At 37.5% G+C, this 19416-nt stretch overlaps 1 protein-coding gene across 1 annotated transcript; it reads right to left on the bottom strand.

The window, feature by feature from the left end:
* Positions 1-370: 370 nt before the first annotated feature.
* On the bottom strand, positions 371-16341 carry MSL3 (male-specific lethal 3 homolog (Drosophila)). Its single transcript, XM_010011253.1, has 9 exons — positions 16324-16341; positions 13897-14019; positions 13272-13432; positions 11281-11439; positions 10550-10812; positions 10031-10140; positions 9741-9840; positions 9226-9310; positions 371-784 (listed from the first exon to the last, which is right to left on the bottom strand). The coding sequence occupies exons 1-9, from the start codon at positions 16339-16341 to the stop codon at positions 685-687; spliced, it is 1119 nt and encodes a 372-aa protein (XP_010009555.1). The 3' UTR covers positions 371-684.
* Between the last annotated feature and the right edge of the window lie 3075 nt (positions 16342-19416).

The following is a 19416-nucleotide window of genomic DNA, read 5'->3' as shown; positions in this document are numbered from 1 at the left end:
AAACCATTTATTGCCAGGTAAATGCTGAACCACTGGCAACACATGCTCTCCTTGGAACTCTGGCAGCCTTACCATGAGAAGAACTATATACATCTGCAAATTGCAAAGCAAGCAACACATCTTTCATTTGAGCAACAAAGTTATCCTTGAGGCAGATATCATACTAGACAAACAGCAAAAACACCTTTACATTAAGCAATATTTTCTGCCGTGACAGTTCCACAAAATGAAGTGGAATTTGTGAGGGGAAAAAGGTCCGTAAGACACCAGTTACGCATTCTCTTTGTGTAGCTGTGTAGTCAATTCCTATTTCTCAGGCTGGAGTGGTTGAGCTAAAACAAAACACAGTATGATGATCCAGCTTCATAAAAATGTCCTGTTGCTAATGCATCTGCTTTTGCCTCCTTCCCTCTTTAATAGTCCTATGCAGTCCTATGCATTAGAATTCAGGACAAGGCTTCTTCGTTCATCTGAAGTCAGAGTTATATTCAATCCTCTAAGCAACTCAATGCAGTTTATACACATCTCTGAAAAGAAGTTCTCCAGTCCTAAGTAATTCAACCATTCTATTTCTTCAACTCCAGAAGCTGTTTTAGTTCCTTTTTCATCTTCAGCTTGTAGCCACGTGGCAAAATAGCATTGTCATGGGCTGCATATAGTAGGATTTAATCTTTATTAATAGCTTCAGTAGATTGCCCGAGGATTTTTAGTACTGTAGTAGGCTTCACATGCAGCTACATAAGCAGATTCTGGGAAGAAATCATCATGGTATTCTGCTAAAAATCTATGAAGAAAGCACACAAAAAAAAAAAAAAAAAACCAGAACATGAAACATTTAAGAGAAAAGCTATTTTCAAATTAATTTTTAAGCTCAGCAAAACCACAGCCTGGGAATTAAGAATTATTGTGCTTTGAAAATTGGCATACAAAAGGCTTGCTCTATTTTTACAAGTTCTATAGCCTTCCCATATCATTCTCAACTTAAACAGTAATTAAAAAAAAAAAAATCCAAAAGTTGAAGCTACACTTAGAAAAGAATGCAAAGAACTATGACTACAACCAAAAGTGAAGAGATCTTTCTGCAACTTCTGTCAGTCACCTGCTCAGCAGACTATTTTCATTTATGTCAAACCCAGAATTTTCAGTTATCACTACGTAGTATCTTACACAAGTGGCCAGCAACCACTGAGTCAAACTGTATCTTTTAAGGCAACTAAAGTTATAATTTGTTGTTTCATACAACTCTATATTCAGCCCTAAACCAAAGAAAAACACTGCTGCTACTAAAACCAGTTACAAACAGCTAAAACAACACTAAGCTTTCAGCTCTTTCCTTCATATACAAAGATACTGCATATGCAAGTGGGGGCAAATGGGCAAAATAGTTCTTAAACCATGAAGTACATGATCAAGCTGTACTTCAGGGGGGAAAAAAAAAAAAAAAACACCTCCAAAAAACAGAACAAAAAAAACAAAGAAAAAAAAAAACACGCACAAAAAAAACCAAAAACCAAGAACAAAAACAAAAACACACACAACACGAAAAAAAAACAACCCCAACCCCACAAACCTTCAAAAATACCTGGATATTAAAGATCAGCATTAATGAACATGACAAAATGTTAGCCACAGGTTCTCTGTGTTAGAGTAGGAAGCAATGGAAACAACAGGGAACAGCATCATTTGCAGAGTCTGGTTTCTCTCAGAACCCCTGGGTAAGGAGATGACTTCACTACTGGAAGCTAAAACCAAGCAGTTTTCCATAGCCAATACTCTGGACACAGAGTCCAAATTTAAAGAAAAGTACAGGTGACTGCAATTAACACCACAGTGCTTCTGCAGCAGCTACAATGCCTGAACTAGGCATGTCCTTTGATCTTAGAAGAGCCAAAACATCAAAAGAATACTGACAAAGATTCTCTATATAAGTCAATCTAAATTTAATCAGGAATATATCAATTGCTGAGAGCTCTTGTCATTAATACCATCCACCACCTACTTTTCCAGGTTTACCAGACCATAAGTTCTTCTAATATGTTATGGTTTGTTTTGGGGTTTCTTTTCCATAAGATAAGAGCTATCCCTCAGAAACAAGCCAATGACACACAGAAACAGTTCACACAATCAGATCTCCTCCTGATCTTGAGCAAAACGCACCAGCCATTTGCACTACACACACACACACACACCACCTAAGAAAACCACTACAGAGTACCAACTTTATAGCAACTTAGAAGTTAATAAAATACCCAACTCATCAACTGCTATGATCTCTGACTGTAGTTAGCAATAAATCACTGTCTAGGATATGTGGGGCTGGTATGAAGTGAGTGTGAAAATGCCTAAAACTTCACTGACTCCAGTCTAACTTTTAACATACTTAATTACAGAAGATCAAGATCAGTCACAATTGAATTTAATAATTCTTCATTAACACACATTAATGTCTTGAAGAGATAAATGAACTACAATGTCAATGGGTAACATTCTGTAAAACACAGTACCAAGTGCTAGATCATATAAAGGAGTATGTTTTAAAAAAACATCAGTAAAAGAAAGGAACCTTCAGAGGGCACTGGATAACTGACAGTTTCAAGAATTTTAAGGCCAAATAATGGGAAAAAGGTTTATTTTCTCTTCTAAATTTCCTAACTTTGCTGAAGATCGTTGGTCATAAATGCTAGTTTGGTGCAAGCTAAAGTAACAGCCTGTAAAGGTGAGAAATTTTAGCCAAGACGCTTACAGCACAGCTACAAAAGGCAGAATGCATGCAGTCAAATGTACATTTCTCTGTTCTTAATGTAACAGTTGTGAAAACCACAATACCCTAGAGCTAGCAAATACAAACTACTTTCTGCACAGAAGCAAGAGGAAAAAGGCAGAAGAACACAAGATCAGCTTCTGTCCCAATCACTTGTGTATCTTTCTGTATACACAGAGCAGTGGCCCTTCTGAAGCTGCATTCTATTCAAACTAGATCACAGTGTAGAAAGCCAGCACAGAAATATTAAGGATCTTTTACGACTGTTAGGTACCGAGTATCTTGCTAATGCTTTGCTTTTAGAAAAGCTGAAATAACACAAAGATCAGTTACACTGGTACATGCACGTTATGAGCCAAGATTTAAAAAACAGAGGCAGATGTACTTAGCAAGCAGAGCCAGCAGCTATAGATCAGAAAGCACATTGCTATTTAGCTATTCAGAAATTGTTTCATTACTTTCAACTTATAAATCTGACCAATTCAACCACCTGTTGCATTGCCTTTTTCATTTTTAGACTTTTTACAGAGTTCATATGCATACACCTACACAGTGAAACTGCTTATGAGTAACCCAGTTTTGAGATGCACAATCCACACAGACATCCCGATTTAAGACTGCACACTTTTTTCTCATCATGAGCATCCATGAAAATAATACTTATGCTTTATAGTCATGCTCATGAGGTACATAGAAGTAACATGGCAAAATGCAGCTATTTCCCTCTCTACCACAGGTTCCTAGAAGAGCAGTGTTTCAGAAAGGACTAGAGGGGATGCAGACAAGGAAACAGACATGTGGGTAACCTAGCTTGCTGAATTCCTGTTCTGATCTTCAAGTGTGGCAGTCTGTAAGCAAGCTGATGTCAGGTGACTCCAAGCAAAAGCCTCCCAAATACACTACCATCTGGCTGAGAGTTATGCAGGCAAATCTACCAAAAAGAGCCACAGAACTATTATTATCCACATTAAAAGGCCACTTGACATACATATGTCGAACATTTCTCAACAGTGTCACTGAATTAATGAACTTTAAGAGTGTCATCTGGTAGCAAAACCTGGCAGTGTCAACACAACCTATTACCTGAACAATCTGCATGAAGAAAAACATTCTAAATATCAGCTAGCATCCATAAATAAGCTCAGGGACAGCCCAAAAAAATGTGAAAATTACAAAGAAAGGAAAACCTTAATTCTAAGAACAACCACCTCAGCCTTAAAAGAATACAGAATTAAGAGGAAAAGTTTCCAGGTAGGTGACATTTATATACTTTTGCTGCAGAGGTCAGGACGGTAAGCAGATGCTTTGATGAGATCAGTGGTCTGGGCTAGATGCTGTTTGAAAGGCAACTGTGATGATCTATCTAAAGGCATTTGCTTAAAGAACATGATGGATCCTAACTCTGTGAGTCACCTCATCAAAAGAAATGTCATTTGCAGATTAAGAAGCTATCTCTCCTCTGAGACTACTACTTGAAAGTAGGATTTGAAAGCTTAAAAGCTTAGTTTCACACAAAAGTATGTGCCACCACCTGATCCCCACCCCTTCTGATTGATAGACATGTCTCCATCTGGAAGACTCTTCAGGGCAAAAGCTCACCAACATAAAGTTCATCGTAACCCCTATGCAGTCAACAGAACAAACGAAGTCAGAAGTTTCTAGATGTTTATTCTCATACTCAGTATCTCAAGAACATGCCAAAGGAACAACTAGGCTTGTTTTGTTGACTGGATCCTTGTCACTCATCCACATACAGGAACAGAGATAATTTTCCTGGGCCTTTAAAGGGCAAGCACAGAGAACTCTGAAGATGTCAACATAACATTTCCAGTAACCAGGCCGCGTGAGTGAAAATTACAAGTGGTAACTTCTAGTAGATTTTTTGGGAAAACAGTCTTAAAAGGGCTCAATACAGGAGTCCTTGGGTGGTCTTGAGGATGAAAACCCACTTTTGGCAAGGCCAGCACAGGTCCCAGAATCAATTCTTCAGAGCTGCCTTCTAAAAAACCTATCATAACACATTTAAAATATTTTGAGAACTCTCAATTTAGACATATGACCCAAAGCTCTCATTTAAACACCCAGGCACCTGATTATTTGGTAAGCAGAAGACAAAAAAAGCAATCGGCTGCAGTTTCAGGAAGTATTTTTGACAGAGCAATCAAACCTTAGTCAAAAAGAATAAGCACACACAAGCAGATTCTGCAGACCAAGCAGGTAAACAAAAGCCTACTGGAAATAAGCCATGCAATACCAGGTACTCATTGATTAAGAAGCATTCAATACAAAGGTGCCAAAAGTTTGAGAGGTCCCAACAAGGCAGTTACCTTTCTACCCATTTGATGATACAGTGAAGCCCAAATACAACAATAGTAATGCCCTAAATAAGGCATATACATTCACTGTGAGAGAATTCCTTCAAAGCATTTCAAAACCTAGAAAACAACATTCATTTGCCTGCCTCTAAACCCACACTTGTCCACACTCAGAACCTTGACTTTCTCACAGTTAGGCTCCATTTCCATAAAGTTTTCTAGTATGTCAGAATTGCTATGCTGAACAGGTATTTTTTGTCAAGTAACCAGTTAATCCCAAAATCCAGAGGAAATAGACAAGCCCTAATCAACAGAAGTAAAAGTAGCAGAATTGACTTCTTTATGATCTTTCGAAAAGTGTTTGGTCAGTTGCCACCTTAACTTTACTAAGTCACAGTGAGCCAGAATTCAGTCAAAAGCAACTTCACCTAAATAAAGATGCTTTCTACTACATTAGCCATGTGCAATGCTTCATTTCTTCATTCTCAGAACGCCACTAATAACCTCTTATTAATTGCACATTAGCACAGACTAGTGGTCATAATTCACCACTGCAGTTACATGTAATAAAATTACTACACTCAAGAAGTGGTGTGCTATAAAAAAAACCCCAGAGATCCATTTCTTAAGGTTACTTCAAAAAATTTGTTATCTTTCTGTGTACACATTTTATTATCACAGCCTTCTTATTTGGTCATGTTCTGGCTTGACTTCCTTTTCATAAAACACTCAATATAAATAGTTAAAATACTTTTCAACCCATGGAGATGACTGGGACAATAGATACAAGCAAGTAAGAGAAAAAAATGAGATCTAAAATGAGAGAGAAAACTTACAGGATATCCTGAATTTGAAATATCAGTGGGCTTTTAACAAAAATGAAGTCTGTGACCATTAAGAATGTAGCTTTCCACAGTATGAAATACTATGTATTGGCCTCATCTGGAAATATATATCTGAAATTTTAGAACTGTTGTTTTAGAAATATTTCATCGGTTACTCGTTATTCTATATTTCACAGAAGTCAAAATACCTATGGTTTTCTGAAGTGTTGTATCATTTACTTGCCTTTTTTTGTTAAAATGCACATGACATTGACTGAAATTACCTCACTGAAGATGGGTCTTGCTATTCTAAAAACAGATACGTTATATTCTCCTAATATTTTAAGTATCTCCTACTGGTCAACAGTCCTGAAAAGTGACCTCTCCGACTCCAACAGTTTGCCAAGTCAAGGCTGCATTCAAATCAACAGAAACTGCAAACCAAAAGCTGGCACCTTCTTGCCTATCATTTCTCATCACTTAAGCAGCCTCCGGAGGCATGCTAGGCACCCCACAATATAGAGAAGTAATTCATTTAGTTCCAACCCCGCTGCCAAGGGCAGGGACACCTCCCACTAGACCAGGTTGCTCCTATTCCAGCCTGGCCTTGAACACTGCCACGATGGGGCAGCCACAGCTTCTCTGGGCAATTTCTGGCAGTTTCTTCATGTTCTCCATGAAGAAATTTTCATTATGCACACCTCTAGAAAGCTGCACTAAGCACCAACAGTACAGCTTCTACATATTATGAAAGTCAAAAAGATGCATTTGATACATCCCTTAAAATATATGTTGTCTGGGAAACTGAGATCAATCTTGTCTAGCAGCAATCTGAGGGCATGACTGGAAAATATTACTCACGTAGCATCTCAAAGTGAATTTAATGCATCTATCAAGTACTGAATAAACTCAATAAAACAAGCTTCCAGACAAAGTGTTATATTAAATAAGTCTCAGTTTCTCAGCCCATATGAGAGTAATAGTACAAATGTTAAATGCAACTGTAAATTTTACCCATGAAATCATAATTCAAAATTAAATCAGTATCTATACTAGAACTAAATCAGTTGTGTATCCCATGAAAGATTTAAAAATACATAGAACTACTTACGTTTGAACTACTCCACCTAGAATTCAAACAAGATTCAGAAACAGTCTTATTAAAGCACACAGATAGCTTTAATCCCTTGTCTGCTAAAGAAAAGGAGGGTACTTCAGCTTGTCACAAGAGCAATTCACTAAAAGAAATCAGGCAATCTCAAGTAAATTGGCTGCCATCGTCTAGTGCATAAAGACTGTGTAGGACAGTTCTTATCTTTCAAAAGGTAATCCAGAATAGAAGTGACAAAAAATATTTTTAATAAACATCCATTAATCCTTTCATTCCCAAAAACAAGAAGACAGAATGTGAAAGTTGAAGATAGAGAACAAGGTATCACCTCAGCCTCAAGTTTTCTCTTGTGATGAGAAAGAGATAACGCAGGAGTACTGTGACAAAAATCAAGTCTGAACAAGTTTCTCGAAAATGGAATTGTTTGACCTATTTCAGTAACATGTGAAACAAAAGAAATAAATACCCAAATGAAAGATGTCCTAAAGCACTTAAAAAAACCACACAGCCCTCAAATACTTTATTGAACCAGATATGCAACAGCCACACTATGATTGGCCTGAGGTGCTCATTTTGATTTAGTTGTAGTCTGGTCTTAAGGACAGAATCCCCACTAGTACCGGAGCACACTTCTGGTTAAGTGTTTTCCAAAAGAAATCTAGCTTATGTGCACAGAGCACGCTGCCAGTGAAACACAACTCACGTTAAGTGAGAATTATCAAGAGATTTGCTTCAAAAGCACAGTTCTACCTGACCTAATAATGCTAACATTAAAATGTCTTCTGATTTTTTTCTTTTTTATATTTCTGTTTATAGATGACTACACATTATAACAAGACAGTCAACTGGAAAAATAAGACACATATGAATACCACTAGAACTTCCAGTTTAATCATCTTCCTGCTTGTATGGAGGATGCTGAACACACTTCCTCCTTCCTTCTATTCCACTCCACCACAGATCACCCATGGAATAGGTATGAAAAAAACTGCATTCAAGATGCTAAAGAGTAGACCTGCTCTGACCAACACAGAAGAATTTGAGCAGGCAGAGGTCTGAAAAACTGGTTTGATCCACAGTGAGTTAAGCACCCTAAATAACACTCATTTCAAGCAAAAATAGGTTTCCAACAATAAGCACCAATCCTGTCCTGTTTAACAAACACAGACTGAATACTAACTAGTATCTGACAAAATAGAGATTTAAAAAGGAATCAGTATAACCCAAAAATTAAATGCTTAGAGAGAAAAAAATTTGTATTGTAGAAACTTTGACATTTGAGACATCTTTTTTTTAAATTAGAAAAAAAAAAAAAGTAAAAACATTTTGAAGTTTTCATCTCCCTCAACTCTAACAGGACTTCTGATATGCTAGTGCCACATCATGTTACTTTTCAGTATGTGGCTACTTAAGAGTCTTAAAATTAAAAAATCAAATTTAAAATTAAAAAAATTAAAAAATTAAAATTAAATTAGGAGTTTCACATTTGCTCCAGATGTTTACCATTTTACAACACTTTCTCCTGAAAGTTTTTCTTGGCAAATTTGTTTTCCACAACACAGTGCCACACTAGGTATCTGACTACCACTACTACAGTGTCATGCAGAGGTACTAACTAGAGTACCTGACTGATGAAGATGATCGTGGTGCAGGTTACGATCATACTGACTCTAGCTGCAGAGCTGGTGTGGTGGAAAGACTTTAGATAACTCTACAAGCCCTGTACTGCGTAACAGAAAAACCTTTCTGTTCAAGGCTCAATCAGGACATATATTTCTTTTAAAAAACTACCATTATTAAAAACATGTTCTAAACCACAAGTTTCTTCCCCTGCTAGTATTTATGCAACATCAAAAGTCTCAGATTATGCTGTCAAAAATAACAATGCAGTTTGTATTTCTTCATAAAACATTCTTCTTGGCCAAGTCACACTTGTCATTCTATACATACTAACAAACAGACTTTTATACTTCAGTTCTCTATCACAGTGTTTATCAAAATTTTAAGTAGGGAGCTCAGGTTCCCTTCAATTTGAATTACAGGATCAAGTCTTGTATTAATCTTTATTCTCATTATTAGAATATAATATTAATTTCAACACATTCTTATAGTTACAAAAAATTAACACCTTACTTTAAAAATCCTCTGTCATTCCAGTACACTTAGATCTATGCAACAATGCAAACACTGCTGTGGTATATCGTGTCACATTACCTCAGAAACATTTCAAAGTGTTTTACTAAGGCCTTCAGGTTTTTGTCAGGAAAGCACATCTTCCCCAGGATTTCTGGTAGCTTTACTGTAAACAAGAGAAATAATGTTTACACCTGTTCCTGTAAAAGCAACTCCTAACTACTTTTACTTACTCTACAGAAAATAATGTAAAAATTTCTTCTCCCTGCAGCCTCCACTTTTCCTTGCAAGTAACTCACTGATCTTTCAAAGCCTTACTAAAAAGAAGCATGCTGAGAAAGTGAATGCTGCTTGGTTTAATGATGTTTGATAGCATACTGGAAGTAATCCTTGTTTGCTTTTGTTAAATGAAGGCTTACAAAGCCAGTATAAGATAACCAAATTTATGAACAGCCTAAGAGTTTTAAACAGATTAAAATGTACATTTCTCCTAGAATAAAACTAAATGCGATAAAGCAAGCAGAAAACCATAAAAATACAATCACGGGTGCAAGGGGAAGCAATTTTGATTGAGCACAGACTTTACATCAGTTTACCAAACATCCGTAGCAAATGTTGAGAGCCATAGATATATGAGGGAGGTGGTGGTTGATCACTTGGTGGATAATTTTCTGGCATCAATTTCCAGGACAAAACCTACACATAAAACATTAAAGATTTCATAACTAACATTTTATAGCATCATAAATAATTCAGTCTGTAGAGAACCTCAAAATCAAAGATGAAATAAGTAATACAAGCAAAACTTTTTCTTAAATAGAACTATTCTGAGGTCCACAAAATTTTTAATCATGGAATCTAGGACAGTAACATAAAAATTTGTTACCTCATTCAATTCATTGTTTCTTCTTCCTTCAAAGCCAGTAAAAACAGCACTCCCCTCTTTGCTAGGAGTCAAAGTTATAGGTGAAGATGATCCACTATGGACAGGGGTTTCTTCAGAACAGAAAGAAAAACAAAAGAAATCAGAAATAAATATTAGTATTTGTTCTATGGAACTATCAGCCATTAAACATAACTAAGGCCTGCTGCTAAATTTTTTTAAGTCTTTAACACTGGAATTTAATAAACGCTATTCTGAAGTAGGCTCACAGAAAAGCAGCTTCTTGAATTCTCTTGAGAAGTGCAGTACTAAAGTACTGAAAATACTGCTCTGTATTTCTCCTTCTGGTATAAGACCTCAGAGATTGATACAATAAGTAACGAATTCACACTTCGTTCATTCCATTCAGAGTCTACATGGCATAAAAAACAAACGAACAAACAAACAAAAAAAACAACAAAAAAAACCCAAGAAAACAGGACTTAAATCTTGCTTATGGCAACAATTTAGAGCAAAGCTTACTTTTTTCCAGGTGCAAGAAGAGTTTTGGCATAGAAGCTGGGGTCTCAAGATGCCGTCGTTTAGGCTGCGGGGAAGCACTGCTTTCCGATAACCTGTCGCAGTTAGAGCTATGGCGTGTGGAGCGTCTCAGCGACTGCAGAATTTCAGGTTCAGCTTTCCGCCTTTTTGGCGTGGCTGGCTCCCCTGTTGCAGGTTGGCTGTCAGTTGACTGGGGAGTTGGCGGGTTCAACAGAGGAGGACTTGGGGAAAGCTCCTCCTGATTTCTAGGAAACAAAGGCAGCTTTACAGAAGTGCCTGTAAGAGATATGGGCTCTTCCCTCAAAAGAGATTCTTCAAGTTTCACGTATCTTGTTAAATACTTTTCCAGATTACACAGTCTCCTCCTAGTAACTATCAAAGCAGTGAGGCCGCCTTTTGAATCGTTTTCCAGAAGCGTATTTTTTTCAAATTTAAAAGCTAATGAACACAGATTTTTTTTTTGTGTAATTTTTTTCCCCACTAAGCTGCAGCATAACTCTACATCAAATCAGTGCAAATCCCTTTTGAAGTTGCCCAGATGAGAATTCAGGTTCCAAATCCTGAATTCAGGCAAGCAATTCACAGAAGAGTTCAGCATTTTATCAGGACAATTTTTAAGTCAAAGTCTGTGAGAAATCACCTTATGCTGCACACATAACCACATTCTATTGCATTTTCCACAGAAGGTAAGTAGTACTAGACTTCTTAACTACCTGTTAGTATTTGTTGAGTTTTCTTTGATGGGAAGAAAGAATTTTGATGAAGTCACTTTCTTAAATTGAGCTTGCTCATAAGGATAGAGCAAAATTAATGGAAGTGTGAAGTCAAAGGTTATTCTCAGCCCATCCACCATCTCTTTACACAGCTCAACACTAGAGGGGGGGGAAAAAAAATTATGAATTTCAAAGTTGCATGTCAAAATCTTTCAGTGTAATTGTAGAAAAGTCCCCTTTTAATACAGATCATTAACATCTTAACTACAATATGCTGATTTCATCACTAACTAATGATATGCACACTTAAAGAAACAGTGATTGTTGTAGGAAACTTCAGACATACAGATGTTAAAAGTCTGCTTAGTAAACTCAAACAAAATCATAAAATTGTTCTGTTGCTTTCCTATTTACTGGATTAGTAAACTCTACAGTAAATTAAGTTGGTCAGATTTTTTCCTGGAAGCATTATTTTGTTTTTCCAAGTTCACTATGCTCAAAAACAAGGCACCTGCCAGAAAAAAACAGTCAATAGACTGAATCTCTGTGTAAAAGGCACACGTGGAATTTGAGCTACAGCTGCCGAGATTCAGTTAAGACTGTGCTTAAGAGATATCCAGTGTACCAACAAAACTAGATAAATTTGTGTTGGAGATCAGTTTCCAATGTTCCAATAATCAAAGCACTACATGTAGAGGCTACTAGGAATTTAAATTTTAGCCTTGTGTAAAAGACTTACAGTGTTAGGAGGTGAGTAGATGTGCTGCTACAAGCAGAACCCAGAACACTGAGTGCAGCCCACCTGCAACCTCTCCCCTCTGTGAAGGTATTAATCTCTCATGTTTCAAATATATGTATGTGTACAATAACAGCAATTTGATTCTACCAAAGTGACCCATGTTAGAAATCCCATACCCCCTATTACCATTCCATACTTCCCTTTTATTTTTCTTTTTTTTTTTTTTTTTTTTTTAACATTACATATCAATTAGGTCAGGGGGCCCATCAGGGGCAGAAATTCTATCATCCAAGAAGGTCAATTACCTTAGTACAGTAAGGTAATACTATAATGCAGTAAGGGCAATACTATAACGTTGTCAGCTGAATCTCTCCTACTTAATAGGTCACTGAAATTATGTAAGTTCTCCTTATTAAAGCACCATCTGTATTGAGGAAGTCACTTAAATATACACCTTCTTTTAAGAAAAGAAAAAAAAAAAAAAACCCACAACGTGCATACAATCTTTTGTTCTTATTTCTGATGTCTCATCTAAGTTCTTGTTTGGGATATGATATTACAAAGAAGAAAAGTATCATTAATCTGACATCAGTATAAACCTAGAAACTCATAGACCAAAATATTGCAAGGAATCGCATTATTATGCACCACTGAAATAGAACATAGTAACAAAAGCCAAGATTTCACCCCAGTGTAGACTTTGATAAAGAAGCAGTCTCATCTGATATTGAGAATCTTTAACATAAAAAAAGAAACAAACAAAAAAACCCTGGTGCAAAGATGCAGGCTTAACACACTGAAGTTGGAATTTAAGATAATACATCAACTAAAAGAAAAAAAATAAAAAAAAAAGAATCACCTGCACTTGGGAGTTCTTCATGAGGATTTGTATAAAATTTTTATCCTTTATAAAATTTGAATCTGTTCAGTTTTACTTAAGCAGGGTATTCTCACATCAGATATGCTCTCAGTGCTGAAAAAATTCTTCTAAAACAGGTCACAATATTTGCAAGAACTTACATTATAAAAGGGGATATTAAGGTTTTTGCGCTATGACTTTTCAGGGTATAGGGACTCTCCCACCGATAAACAAATTGTCAGTGTTACAGTACTTTAGGTATCTGTCAAATATTTTAAGCCCATAAATAGACATACATCACAGTATAAGCTCAGAGAAGTGAACAGTCTTGAAATGGAACACAGAATGCAAGGTCATTTTTCTAACTATAGAACTGGACTAAAGATTACTTACTTCTTCTCTGGTGGCACATAATGAAGATTCATGTTAGCATGTGGAGTCATCTGATGGTGCCGAGATCTTTCATTGGCTGAAAAAGCAGCATTAATAGCAAAATGTTTCACATATGACTCCAGGATTGTTATTATGTTTGTCTGACAAGGAAGCTTCACTAGCTGAAAAAGAGAGAGCAAATTAATGCATTAGAAAGACTGTTAGTAATTATACAAAGCTAAAACAGGAGCTTGTAACGTACTGACTAGTTCAGTAAGTCTCTACTGCATGAAGGCATTTCATGTGTGACTGATTTCTACCCTTAAACTGCATTTTTTATCAATTCTTTATAAACATCTGGACAAACAAAACCATGGTCAGAATAACAAGCTTACATTTTCAGCTTTAAAAAACAATCTGCACTCTAACATTCAATTGGATACCAAAATGTACATTCTCAAACACAATGACAACTCACTGTTTTAGCTATTAAGAAGTTAGCTCCCTATGCTCTTTTTACTCTTCCTTACTGTCTAAGCTTACCTTTCCAATAAAGTTAAAAAACCCAGGAGTCATATACACAAAAACTACTTCTGATGCCCTCCCCACTCCTCTGTGCATTCATTTCATAGCTCTTATTTCATACCCGTTTTCTTCTATTAATATAGTAACAGTCTTCCTCAAGCTTCTTTTTCAAGACTTCAGGAATTTCTATGCTTATTGCTCTTTCTTCCATGTCCCTTTTTGTATGAGTGTCTTGTTCTTCTTTCTACAACAAACCAGTGAAAGAAACAATATACTGGTTGTGCTTATGAACATTAGTGAAAAAGAACCTCAGTAGTCAGTATACAATGTAACAATCAAGTTTTGTCATGCAAAAATAAAATTATATTATTTTAAAGTATAGTGATTAAGTGGCTAGTAGCCTTACTGTAAGCAATTTAACAATACTGCTTTAAAGTAATTTGCAAATTCATTTTCTAAAACATTAAAATTTAAACTTTCATTTTAAACTTTAAATCTAGCATTCAATTAAGTATTTAATTCAAAAGAATGAACAGAAATTTCTTAGGTTTTGCTGCTTCAGATTGCCCACACTGCAGCAGTTGAGATTCTACAGACCTTCAGAAAAATAGTTCATGCTGTACTTCCTTTTTGATAATGTAGAGACAATACATTTCCTTTCCTTGAAGTCAGCCTTTTACATTTTAATGTAAGACCAGAGCTGACATGCCTGTTTCACAGCAAAACAAAAGCCAAAAAGATCCTGCTGCTTGCTGTTCCTGACATGGGCAAGGACACCTTCCACTAGATCAGGCTGCTCAAAGCCCTGTCCAGCCTGGCCTTGAACACTGCCCACCCACCCTGGCCTTGAATCCCGCCAAGGATGGGGCAGCCACAACTTCTCCAGGGAACCAGTGCCAGTGTCTCACCACCCTCACAGTAAATATTTTCTTGCTAATATCTATTCTAAATCCATCCTATTTCAGCTTAAAGCCATTCCCACTTTGTCCTGTTACTACATGCCCTTGCAAAAAGTATCCCTCCAGCTTTCTTGTAGGTCCCCTTCAGTTACTGGAAGGCTGCTCGAAGGTCTCCCTGAAGCCTTTTCTTTCTCTTCCAACTCACTCAGCCTGTCTCCATAGGAAATGTGGTCCATCTCCCTGATCATCTTCATGGCCCTCCTCCTTCTCTTATGTTAGGGGCCCCAGAGCCAGTCACAATAGTCCAAGTGGGGCCTCACCTAGAGCAAAGTAGAGGGGAAGAATCTCCTCCCTAACATGCTCCTTTTGATGTAGCCTGGCATACAGTTAGCTTTCTGGATTAAACTCCAGCTGAATTACCAGCTGTGGCCTACATTTTATACACCTCAATTTTTTCCAGAGTTTCAAATACATATATTTAAATTCTATTAAGTTAAGGAGCTCATACCATTTCTGTCCTCTCTTCTATGTCACTTTCTTCACTTTTTATTTCTTCATCTGTTCCTTCATCACTGTCATCAGAAGAAGAACTACTTATAGCTGTGTAAAAGAGATTTCACATATTTGTCTCACATTACTACATTGCAGAGGTTAAGACCAATTAATTTCAGGCCTCAATTAAAAAAAAACAACAAAAAAACCAAAAAAATAACAGGGAGGGAGGGGAAGAGAGGGATAACCAAACACAACCAAACAAAACAACTAGCTTGTTTATTTAATGAAAATTAATAGTTCTAATTGAATTAAGCACACTATTATTTACAACATACTACAAACTTTTTAAATATAGAGCAAAAGTTTACAGAAAGTATTCTTGTATCCTAATTGAAAAAAAAAAATCACTTCTAAAAGCTCACTACACTACTGAACAACCACTGATCATTTCAAATTGTATTGGACTTTAGGTCTGAACAGGGATTAATGTATTTATCATTCAATCAGAAGGTCTCGATCTGTGCAGCAACAGTTAACAACCGTAAGTGCCAAACAGTGTTTCTGGTGTCTTTCAAGTTACAAAGCAAAATGCTATGAAATTTTAAAAAAAAAAAAACTGAAATAAAAAAAAAGAAACTGAAATCAGCTCATCAGCTGACATGCAAGTCCTCTGTGCCAGGTAGACTAGGGGCAGAGGGGACAACAACACAACAAACAAAACCAAACAACACGCACACACACCACCACCACCCCACCCCACTCCCAACAAAATAAACCCAAACAAACAAAAAACAATCCACTTATTGCTCACTAAAATATGTAGGAACACTAGCAGGGAAAGTGTCTTACATTCTAACACCAAACAAAAAAAGCCTAGACTTCTTGCACCTGTTAAGGCTATACTAAACAAAGCAGCATTAAGACCTGAAATCAGTAAGTATAATAGCTGAGTGCAAGTGACAGAAGGAAAAGCCTCTGGAATACAAGTAAAAGCAGGAATATAAACTTGATAGCTACTTAGCATGAAACGTACTGCTTACTCTTCATATGACTGCTCCATACATTTCACATAGGACCATGATACTCTTGTGTCATCCTATGATCAAAAAATTAAAGGCATCACACCAGCTATTAAAGAATGAAAACAAGCTCACAGTTTTCGCTACTCTCATCATTTTCTTCAGCAGGTAGACTTTTTAATACAGAGTCAACACCAGGCAGCCTGCAACGTCTCTTCTTTCTTCCCTTTCTTCTCCTAAAGAACATAAAATGGTTCACTGAAATTTGGCTAATATTATTTGTTTATCCTACCTAGCTAATTATATTACATGCAAACGCCCAGGAAAAATATGTTTGAGTTATTTTCATTAATGAATGTTGAAATAATTTGGACAAAGCTTATTTGAGAGTGGATACAATAATGTCCGTACATTACCTCATATTTGTGTTCTCAAGCAGATTCTCAAGGCCGTGGCCAACCAATATTAGATTACTGCCTTTGGCTGAAAAATGCTTCCAGTTTTCCCAAGTTATTTTTCAAGTACATTTATTTGGGAAGATGTAGATCCAATACACAGACATTTTGCAGCAATAATTAAGAACAGCATAGTTATTAAGTGTTAGTTGTTTCATGTTGTTTAGTAACAATATATAGGTATTGACCTTAAAAAGACAAAAGTAGCTCTCCAGAATACACTGACTGGTACTGAGAAGCAGCATGAGCTTAGAGTTCAAAGTCACTTGCAGACACTGGGATGTATCTGTTTGAATCTGAAAATGAATCTCTCATCCACTTTGAGATCAAAAGGATTTCTTACATGCGAGCCACAGCTTTCCGTGCCAATTTACGCTGTAATCTGCGGTTTTCGTCCGTATCGCGAAGAACATGATCTTCAGCTGCCCATCTATCCCAGCTAAGGATAGGTCAAAAGAAAATTAACAACAGCTATGAAAATATGCTGCTCAATATACATTACATCTTAAAAAAAAAAAAAAAGCACTCTCAATGTCATTCAGAAGCAACATCTGTATCACAAGGCTTGTACCCTTTTGTATTCACATGACTTCAATTCTTGTGTTGCTAAAATCTCTCAAACCTTGACTCAACACGCGATGGTGTTTGCAGCACTGATACATGCTACAAAGGATCACAGACAGAGACTGCACTCATGTACTGGCCTTGACAATCAAACAAACCAGGTCTAGATTTAACAAGATACAATCTCCTTTTATTAATGGAAACCTAGGAGCCACAAGTATATACCAAAGACAGATATCCCATAAAGTTTAAACTCATAACTATCAAACCGATCCACATGTCAACACAAGCAAGTATATTAAAGGCATTCACAGAAACAAAAATAATCCTGCAACATCTCATACTCTGTGCAATGCCTTTTTCTGCAGAATAATATAGAAGAAACAGAAGAACTGAAACCACACATACAGGTCCTTACCTTCTATTCCAGCCGTTAAAATGGATCAGATATTCTGGAATCTTTCTGCCTTTCTCATCTTTTCCAACAATAATATCAACGATCTGGAACAAATATTAATAGCATGTATTAAAAAGCTTGAGAAAAGTCAGCTTTCCACTACTTAGGGAGTTCATGCACAAAGGAAAAAAAGTAGTATTTATGGAAATTAAACAGATCTACAATTTTGCCAGTGAATACTGATAGAAGGAATGGATTATATTAAGTGGTAAGAAAAAACACCTGTTTTATGGAGCACTTTTAAAGTTGGGGACTGCTAACCCTCTTTGTCCTGTCTTCAAACGTCCCATGCTTTCAAGACACAAAAGGGAGATGCAAAACAAGACAGTATCGCAATACAGCTAAGCAAATATACATCTGGGCTACTAACATTTTCTCCCGTGTGCTGTCTCTTCATACTCTCAAAGCAAGGGACAAAATAGTTCTATATATATAAACTTCAGAAGCACTGCTGTCTCGGAACAACACAGAATCTTAGCCACTAAATATTAAAAGGCTTTGTGAATACCTGAGCCTTTGTTTCCTTCCTCTCACACATGTAAAACAGGCCCGCCTAAAAGGGCCTGCTCCTCAAAACTAAGAGACATTTCAGGTGGATCATTAAAAGCAGCATCAGGACTAGTAATAACAAAGGAATTATTCTGCCTGCACTTCAGTGGCTCTCGATAGATCATGTACCTCCAGATGCAAGCACTAGCTAGGCTAATGTTTTAATTCGGGAGTCCTGAATTTAGGAACTATTGATGGAGTCCAAGGACAGTTATGCTCTAGTTTGAAGTATCTGAAAGTAAAGAAGGCACTATTATTTTTTGCGCTCGGGTTACCTCTAGGGCTGGCAATTAAAGCTGTTGGGGCGGTCAGAACACAGGAATACACATCCAGACAAAAAGGCAGCCCAAAACATTACAGGAAGCAGAGACCCTGATCAAAGATGTCTGAAAAACACTGGTCTACACAACTAGCAGACCTGCAGCAAAAACATTAATTTGGTCAAGAATCCAGTTTCAACACCTCCCTTGTCATCCCCCTCTGCAACTAAACAAAACAAAAAGCCAAACAGAACTCTGTTCGCAAGTTAGATACAGACTTGGGATTGAAAAAAACACATCTTGTGTCCCACTGATACCCAGAATCAATGGTATATTTACATAAAGCGCTACAGCTACTATTACTGGTTTTGAGGTCAGGCCCAAGTGAGTCAGTCATACCTTATTGCAACACTTACGATCTATCACTCACTGTTTGCTAGCGTATTCCTGTATAACTCTCCTGTACAATCAGTAGCATCAGTAAGACTAAGGGAGCAGGGAGGGGGAATAAAACAACCTCTGCTACAAAAGCGCAGGAATTAAAATAAGATTTCAGGATTACTTTGCAGGTGTCCAGCCGAGAACAGAAGGCGGGAACCGCGTCCGAAACCTCCCGAGCCCCTCGGCAGCTCCGTTCTCTACCAGAAGCGAGAGCAAGGCCCCCGCGTCCCGGACTCCACCGCCCCTTCGTCACCCGAGCAGAGGGACGCCCCCACCCGCAGGGGAAAGGCCCGGAGGTTCGTACACAGCTGCTACCCTCCCCCTAACCCCAGGGAGGAGGGGCCGATGTGAGGGGCAAGAGCCGAGTTCCGCCAGGGGACTGGGCTGAGACGGCCGGGGACGACGACAGCGGCACAAGGGCGGGAGGGGAAGGAGAGGCCCGGTAGGGACGGGCAGCGCCTCGCTTTGTCTCCCAGCCCGTGACGGTGGGCGGCCCCCGCCC

Source organism: Nestor notabilis, unplaced genomic scaffold (assembly GCF_000696875.1).
Source record: "Nestor notabilis isolate BGI_N333 unplaced genomic scaffold, ASM69687v1 scaffold18123, whole genome shotgun sequence".
In the NCBI taxonomy this organism is placed as follows: Eukaryota; Metazoa; Chordata; class Aves; order Psittaciformes; family Psittacidae; genus Nestor; species Nestor notabilis.
This window is presented reverse-complemented; position numbering and strand designations above follow the sequence as displayed.

Coding starts and splice junctions, on each gene's coding strand:
- MSL3 (XM_010011253.1), bottom strand. Junction 13,433..13,896: donor ATATTAATAGAAGAAAACGG/GTATGAAATAAG, acceptor TCTCTTTTTCAG/CTAGTGAAGCTTCCTTGTCA. Junction 11,440..13,271: donor TATGTGCCACCAGAGAAGAA/GTAAGTAATCTT, acceptor CCCCCCCTCTAG/TGTTGAGCTGTGTAAAGAGA.